The sequence below is a fragment of the Stenella coeruleoalba genome, assembly GCF_951394435.1.
Source record: "Stenella coeruleoalba genome assembly, chromosome: 20".
In the NCBI taxonomy this organism is placed as follows: domain Eukaryota; kingdom Metazoa; phylum Chordata; class Mammalia; order Artiodactyla; family Delphinidae; genus Stenella; species Stenella coeruleoalba.
In genome coordinates this window covers 46,679,428-46,687,889 of record NC_137166.1, presented here as the reverse complement: position 1 = coordinate 46,687,889, position 8,462 = coordinate 46,679,428, and the positions used below count along the sequence as shown (strand labels likewise).

General features: G+C 53.6%; 1 protein-coding gene across 1 annotated transcript; it reads left to right on the top strand.

Annotated features, from left to right (window-relative positions):
- The first annotated feature begins 3,679 nt into the window (after positions 1 to 3,679).
- SERTAD1 (SERTA domain containing 1) lies at positions 3,680 to 6,537 on the top strand. Its single transcript, XM_079908700.1, has 2 exons — positions 3,680 to 3,808; positions 5,487 to 6,537. The coding sequence occupies exon 2, from the start codon at positions 5,487 to 5,489 to the stop codon at positions 6,204 to 6,206; it is 720 nt and encodes a 239-aa protein (XP_079764826.1). The 5' UTR covers positions 3,680 to 3,808; the 3' UTR covers positions 6,207 to 6,537.
- Positions 6,538 to 8,462: the final 1,925 nt, after the last annotated feature.

Below are 8,462 nucleotides of genomic sequence, written 5' to 3'. Positions count from 1 at the left end.
AAAGACCTGAAGGAGGTGAGAAGGGAGCCATGTGAATCTGTGGGGAAACAATCCTTGTGGCAGGAACACAGTGCAAAGGCCCTGTGGTCAGAGCATGAGTGGAGTGTTTGAAGGACCATTTGGAGGTCTGTGTGGCTGGAGTAGAGGGAACAAGGGGGAGAGTACTAGGAGATGAGATGAGAAAGAGTTGAGGGGGGCAAATCGTGTAGAGTCTTGTGGGAGTCCCGTAGGGAGCATTTGAGCTTTACCCTGAACCCTGAGTGAGATGGAAGGCATGGGATGGCATTGAGCAGTGGAGGAAGGAGATCTGACTCACTTTTACATGGACTCTCTTTGCCCTAAAGATACAGGAGTGAAGAGGAATCATGGAGCTTGTTAGGACCACAGTGAGTCCAGAATGGGGAGTACCCCAACTTTCCAGATCATCACACTGAGGCGCAGAGAGGCCCAGCTCCAGTCGTCAAGAAACTGGCAAGGTAAGTGGAAAGGCTGGCCCTGCAGAGGGAAACGGGTCCCTGAGGGCAGAGTCCGCGTTCCGCAAGCTGCCCTCCCCGCCGGCCCCGCGGTGGGGGATGGGCCTCGATCCCTCCCACCTGCCCACTCTCCGCCCCGAGCTGGATGCCCGGGAGCCCCGCCGGCGCCTCCTCTCTCCCCAGGGGCCAGGTGGGGCGGCCGGCGGGGGGCGGGGCGCTCCCCCGAACCCCCCTCCCTCCTCCCCAGCTGGCGGAGGCTCCGCCCCAGGGCTGCCTGGCCAGTGGCTTCGCTTCTGGTTTCATTTCCCAAGGCCCGGGCTCTCTCCTTTTCCCTTCCCCCAGCCCTTTGAATTCCTGGCTCCTTTTCCACTTTCTGGTCTCAGCTCCAATGTCACCTCCTCTGGGAGACTCTCCCGGACCACCCTGGCTACAGGCACCGCTCTCCCGGCCTCTCTATTACCCCGTCCTATTTGTATTCTCCAAGTCACTGAACAGAAGCAGAAAGTATCTTCCTCATTTATTCATCTTCCAGGGTCTTCTCAGAATGAAAAACAAAGGTCCAAAGAGTGCTCTCAGCAGCGGTCCCCAACCTTTTTGGCACCAGGGACCGGTTTCGTGGAAGACAATTTTTCCACAGACGTTTGTGTGTGTAGGGATGGTTCAGGCGAGCGATGGGGAGCGATGGGCAGCGGCAGATGAAGCTTCGCCCTCCCGCCACTCACCTCCTGCTGTGCGGCCTGGTCCCTAACAGGCGGGGGACCGGTACCGGTCCGCGGCCTGTAAGTTGGGGACCCCTGCTCTAAAGGGCCTGAAAACTTCTCTGACCTCTTCCCTGGCAGCAGAAACAGCACCTCTCAGCCCAGGGCCTTTGCAGTGGCCCTTTCCTCTGGCTGGAACACTCTTCTTCCACAGCTTTACTACCTCTCCCACTTCATCAAGTCTCCACTCGATGTCACCTCTTCAGAGACCCCTCCGCCACCACCAGCTGCCTGTCCAAACAGCACACCCTTTCATTACTCTCGTCCTGCTCTGCTTTTCCATTTCCCTTGTCACCTTCTAAGATACTAAGTAATTGCTTTATTAAGTTTATTATTGTCCACCTCCTCATATCAGGGATTTTTGTTTATAATTTTACTGCCATATATTCAGTGCCTAGAACAGTGCCTGGCACACAATTTATTTGTTTTCATATTTCTTTTTCCACCCCATCCATCCCCTCATCCATAAGAAGAGAGGCTCTGTGAGGCGATTCCAGAGCTGTAGCCCCATTGTCTACAACAGTGCCCACAACATAGTAGATGCTCAATAAACCACACGTTAATCAAACTCAGACTTCTTCCCTTTATGACCTGGAAAGACCCACTTGGAGACTCTGAGTCTCCTTTTTCCCGGGCCAAAAAGATAGGTTGTGAGGGAAATTATGTGAGTTTGCCTAGCAGATTAGCATTTTACTTTTTTTATTATGAAAAATTTCAAGCACAGAGAAATGATAGAAAAAAAAAAGTATGCCTTCTGAGCACTTGAATACCCTCCCACCTAGATTTAATTTTCAACATTTTAAGTTTCCTTTACCTGCAGATGTGTATGTACATTTTTTCTTTTGCTGAACCATTGGAGAGTAAACTGCTGACATTTTGACATTCTACCCCTAATTAATAGCTCAGCAGACATCTCTTAAGAGTAAGGACACTTGCCTACAAACCACAATCCTTTTTCACATCTAAGAGAATTAAGAATTCCCTAATATTATCTAATATTCAGTCTATATTCAAATTTTCCCAGTTTTCTCAAGAAGGTCTTTTGTAGAAGTTTTTACGCCCAAATCAAAACCAGAATCTAATGCAGGTTCACATGCCTATTTGGTTGTAATAAATAAATTATATAGTATCTTTTATTCTGAAACTTCCTCCCCCTCAACCCCACCAATCCCTTCTTGTGATTTCTTGAAATTGAATTTTTGGTAGAACAACCCAGTTGTGCTGTAGATGTCCCATATTCTGTTTTTGTCTGACTGTGTTTGTGTTTAATTTTGTACATGCGAATTCAACTCTTGCAGAAACCCTATGTGGCAGGTACTCTTTAGCTGAGTTTTTTTTTTTTAATCTCCTTGTATAATTAAACTTTCTTTTTTTTATTTGTCTGTGCCCCACAGCATGCAGGATCTTAATTCCCTGACCAGGGCTCGAACCCGTGTCCCCTGCATTGGCAGACAGATTCTTAACCACTGTGCCACCAGGGAAGCCCTAGTTAGCATTTTTGATATCTTACTTTGGTCAGGAGTTTTATTCACAAACAGTTCTTCCCATAGGAAGAGTTAGCAAATGAGCTACTTGAAGAAGGTAAAGTCCCATTGTCGTTTTATCTGACAAGTATTAAACTCCTGCCTACTTGCGCCCCACCCTGAATGTCTCACTTGAACTAAGCACCTATGCTATTACCACAACTATTACTACTGAAAAAAAGGACACGTTACACACCACTCTGAGCATTTTGCAGGAATTGTTTTATTTAATCCTCAAAACAATCCTCTGAGCCAGACGCTATTTCTCTCACTTTAAAAGTGAGGAAACTGAGACCCTCCTAAGGGACTAAAGCACTTGCCCAAAGTCAAACAGCTACTTAGGGAATGGAGCCCAGGGTGGGATTCCAGTGGCATCCCACCCCCACCCTCCCACTCCAGCCTGTAACCAGGATTGAATACAAGTACCCAGCATTTGCTGATATAGTGCTCTTATAGGTACTACCTTATTTTAATTTTCTTAACTCTCAACAGGTAGGCAAGACGACCCCCATTTAACAGATTTTGTAGGCTCAGAGACCAAGGTCACACACCGAGTGAGTGTGAGTCCGAATTTGAACCCAGGCCTAGCTAGCCTAGAGTGTAGACCCCTGTTGGGGCTGGGTGCGAAAGCAGCTCAGTTACTGGGTTTGGCAGGTGCGTGGGCAGGTGTGAGGGGTCCGCACCTTAGGAGACAAAAGCCTCACCCCGCCACTGTCCCACAGGGAAAAGAGCCACCCTACCTTCCCCCCCAACCTCACGCAGCTGCCCGGACATGCGCCCTGAAGCCAACTTCCTCCCTCTTCGAACCTGCCCCCTACAGGCTCCGCCCATCACCGTCTAGGACCAATCCCTGGATGAAGGGCGGGGTTGCCACGGGAGTGGGCGGTAGCTAAGGGAAGTCAGTAGCCTGGAGTCGTGAGCCGGAGTCAGAACTGCGTCTCACAACTCAGGCGCCGGTTGCCGAAGGGGACCGGGCGAGCGATGCTGCCGCCACCGCTTCCTGATTGGCTGCGGGTGGCACCCTCTTCGTTCTGATTGGCAGCTGGTGACCTGGGTATGTAAATGAAGGGAAGAGGCCTGGGAAAGAAGGGGTACTGGCCGCGGGGTCCTTTGGCAGGTTCGATACCCGAGTCCGGCAGGTGCGCGCCAGGGCTGCCCGGGATCGAGACGCACGGGCCTCTCTGTGCCGCCCGCCCCGGCCAGGCCGGGTGAATCACGCCGCAGCCCGGGAAGGGGGCGGAGGCGCCGGCTCCCTAGCTCCGGCTGCGTGACTCACCCGCCCCCGCCGCCGCCGCTTCTGGAGGAGTAGCCTCCACTGCCTTCCGGAAGCGAGCGGAGGCCGAGAGGGCAGAACAGCTCTCCGGGGATCCAGGCACGCTATGTCCCGGGTGGCAAGCAGAAAAGACCGCGTCCCGCGGGGCAGCGTAAAGGGTCCCGGGGTATGGGGAACCGGAATACCCGGGGGAAAGCCGGCCTAGTTCCGCTAGGGGGCGCCGGGACTGGGGAGGCGGAGTCGGGGGTGGGGGCTGAATTCCTGCGGTTCCGGATGCTCGGGTCTGCTGGGAAGGAGGCGAGGACCCAGTTTTGAGTAGTGTGAGGGGTCACTCTTAAAGTTCTGCTGGTCAAGGATCTGGGTACTGTACCCTGCAGGCTGCCTGGCTTAAAAAAGCAGGTTGGCTCAGGGGCACCCACCCCGGGGAAAGTGTGGGTCCTCAAACTTCTCTCCGTGAACCCCGTGCCCATCAGGATTTTCCGGCAGGCTCTGTCCACTCTGTCTCCCAAATAAATCCTGAATCGACCAACTTCCTTCCATGTCCACTACCGCCTTATACTCGCAAGTCATCATCTTTGCCGACCCCAAAGAGTGCAGTAGCCTTCGAATGGATCTCAGGGCCACCCTCCCCGCCGCCCCCCCGCCCCTCTCCATCCCCCTACCCCTTCCTCTTAGCAGCCAAGGGGATCTTCTGGAAACTTAATCAGTCCACAATACCACTCTCCCTGCTCAAAACCATTCAATGACTTCCCACCACACTCATAATAAAAATCGAAGCTCCTTGCCTCTGCCTACTCTCAGAACCCCCCTGCCCCAACCCCCAGCCCCTCTCCCTCTGTCCACTGACCACAGCGTCTTTTTTCAGTTCAAACTCATCCAGCCTCTAGGTCTTTCTTTGCCTTTGTTGTTCTTTATTCCCAGAATGCCTTCCCCCTGGTTCTTCCATGGCTGATTCCTTCTCATACTTGAGGACTCATTTCAATTGTCACCTCCTCAGGGGAGCCTTCCTTGACCACTCTCCAGAACCTTTTAGTATTTCCTAGCACCATCTGTACATTTCCTGTATTTGTCTATTTATTTATTGTCTGATACTATTAGTAGACAATAAATGTTTGATTAAACCATGTGAAACAATTGCTTTTGTGGGTAAAAAAAAAGGTTGAATATTGGACATTTCACATGGTTCATCGAAGAAATAAATATTAACAGTTATTATTAATAGTACTTATTCACAGGAGTAATTGCTATGTACCAGGCACTGTTCTAAGTGCTTTTTGTATCTCATTTATTGCTTAAAACAATTATAGGAAATAGATACAATTATCATTCATGTCTTAAAGTTTCCCTAAGAAAGCCTAGGCTCAGAGAGGTTAAGTGATTTGCCCAAGATCACACGGACAGCAGTGGTCCGAACTTCACATTGGCTTTCCATAACTGAGTGACTCTTCCCTCCCCACAGATGATGCTGAGCAAGGGCCTGAAGCGAAAGCGGGAGGAGGAGGAGGAGGAGGGGAAAGAAGCCCTGGCAGTTGACACCTGGTGGCTGGATCCTGGCCACCCAGCAGTAGCACAGGCACCCCCAGCCGTGGCCTCCAGTTCCCTCTTTGACCTTTCGGTGCTCAAGCTCCACCACAGCCTGCGGCAGAGTGAACCAGACCTGCGGCACCTGGTGCTGGTAGTGAACACACTGCGGCGAATTCAGGCGTCCATGGCACCCACAGCTGCCCTGCCACCTGTGCCCAGCCCGCCTACAGCCCCAGGCATAGCTGACAACCTGCTGGCCAGCTCTGATGCCGCCCTCTCAGCCTCCATGGCCAGCCTTCTGGAGGACCTCAGCCATATTGAGGGCCTGAGCCAGGCTCCCCAGCCCCTGGTAGATGAGGGGCCACCAGGCCGCCCCACTGGGGGAGCCCCACCCAGCTTGGGTGCCTTGGACCTGCTCGGCCCAGCCACTGGATGTCTGCTGGACGATGGGCTTGAGGGCCTGTTTGAGGACATTGACACATCCATGTATGACAGTGAACTTTGGGCACCAGCCTCTGAGGGCCACAAATCCAGCCCTGAGGATGGGCCAGGCAAGGAGGAAGCTCCAGAGCTGGATGAGGCCGAACTGGACTACCTCATGGACGTGCTGGTGGGCACACAGGCACTGGAGCGGCCATCAGGGCCAGGGCGCTGACTCCCCCAGAGCTGGGATGTTGATCTGGTGTCCAAACTGAGCCTGGTGGCTGGACCAACTCTCCTTTGAAAGACACAGCTGGCTTCCCTAGAGAGGGGCTTTGGAGAGAAAGAATCCAGTCCTGGGCAACTTCACCTCCGCCCTCTGGTCTCTGGCTGATGGGGGTAGTCTGGAATTGGCCCTTGTGATGAAATGACAGGGCCTGGTGGCTGGCATGTGACTGGACCAGGCCCACTGCTGAGTCCCTGGAGGCACAGCTTGGTATACTCTTTCCCTGAGGTGGGAAAAGACCCCAACCAGTTTTTTTGAAATTAAAGCCAGTCGTGGGAAGTCTCAAGTCTGTGTATTGCTTTATTTCTGGGCTAAGGCGAGGGTGATAAAATAACCTCTAACATTTATTGAGCCGTGGACACCCAGCACAGTTCTAAGCACTTGACACGTGTTAACTGATTTAATTCTCATCACAAGATGGGCATGTTATTAGCCCCATTTTATAGTTGAGAAAACTGAGGCTCCAAGAAGTCATCACTTGAGGAGATAGGTTTCAAAGTTTACTGCTTTTTGTTCTGAGAAGCAGACCAGTTAGGTCTGGTAACTGGCCCTCTGTTAAACTCCTGGGATATACTCAGCCAGGTCTCCCTGATGTGGCTGCGTGTATACATGGCGGTGGAGGAGGAGCCCCGGGCCACTATTTAAAAATGAAATCTAGTCCTTGCCTGGAGTCCACCTGTGTGTCTTGGGGGCTGGGGTGGGGGCAGATGGGAGCTTTCAGAATGAGCCAGAAATAAAAGCACAAAGCTAAAGGCTGGATGGATCCTGTCCTTGGAGCGCTGACTGAGAGCCAGCTCTCCAAAAAACGCTGAAAGAAAGGGACCCTCCAGCAAGTTTTAAATAAAATCCACTCTGGGTCTCAAGTCTCTCTTTGGGCAAGGGATAAGGCAGCTTGGAAGCTGATTCCGAAATAAAGTCACCAGGTGTGGTGGCTTGACAGAACGGCAGGCGATCCTGCTTTCCTTCTAGCTGGGGCCACCTGCCTGACAGCCTGTGTGATAGGGTTGGCCTGAGCGCCGGGTGTCTGCGCCGCCCCCGCCGTCCAGCCGCATTCCTGGCCCCGCTGGGAGGGGCCCGCACACTCAGAGGCCTGGCAAGGGACCCAGGCAGCGTCCTTCCTGGCGGCCGTGGGGGCAGGGCAGCGCCCGGGGTACGGGACGGGGGGGAGGGGCACGATGAAAGCTGCATCTGGGGAGGGTGGAGGTGGGTTGGGGGGAGGGGCAGAGGGTCGGACGGTGACCTGAGGGGCTGGCTGCACTTCGAATGCGGGAAGCCCCGGCTAAGGGGCACTAAAATCGTGGGGCTCGGGTGCCTCCACTCTGGCCGGAAGCTTCAGGGAGGCTGAAGCTGGGGTGGAAACGGGGGGGTTGGGAAGGGAGGGGGGACAGGGGAGGGAGAGAGGCAGGCTGCTTCGGCCGGCCACTCGGGCCTGGAAGGGGCGGGCAGAGTGGAGCTTCCTGGAGGAGCGGAGGAAGTCGTGCCCATTTTTGGAAGTGGATGGGATGGCCCCGGGTGGGGAGTGGAAATGGCCCAAAGGGAGCTGGTGCCCAGGCTGAGGGATCCTCCGGGTGCCTGACTCCAACACCTGGTGACTCCAGCCCCTAGGCCATGGGACTCAAACTCGGTTTTAACCCAGACCCAGACCTTGGGAGTTTAGGCTGAGCGCAGCAATGCCCCCTGGTGCCCAGTCTGGGGGTCTGTCCTGCCGCTGCCTTAGATTCCCAGTGGTCAAGGAGTCCCCAGCGTGGGGTCAGCAATGCGTTCTGTTTACAACACCCTGAGGACCTATTTCTGATGTCTCTGGGTGCCAAACTGGGGGATAATCTGTGATACCTACTTCTATTTTTTTTTTTTTTTTTTGGCTACGTGTCGGGTCTTCCTTGCGGCACATAGGCTTTCTCTAGTTGCGGCGAACAGGGGGCTACTCGTCATCGGGGTGCGCAGGCTTCTCATTGCGGTGGCTTCTCTTGTTGCGGAGCACTGGCTCTAGGCACATGGGCTTCAGTAGTTGTGGCACTGAGGGCTCAGTTGTTGTGGCTTGAGGGCTCTAGAGCGCAGGCTCGGTAGTGGTGGCACACGGGCTTAGTTGTTCTGTGGCATGTGGGATCTTCCCGGACCAGGGCTCTATCCAGTGTCCCCTGCATTGGCAGGCAGATTCTTAACCACTTGCGCCACCAGGGAAGTCCCTGTGATACCTATTGATGC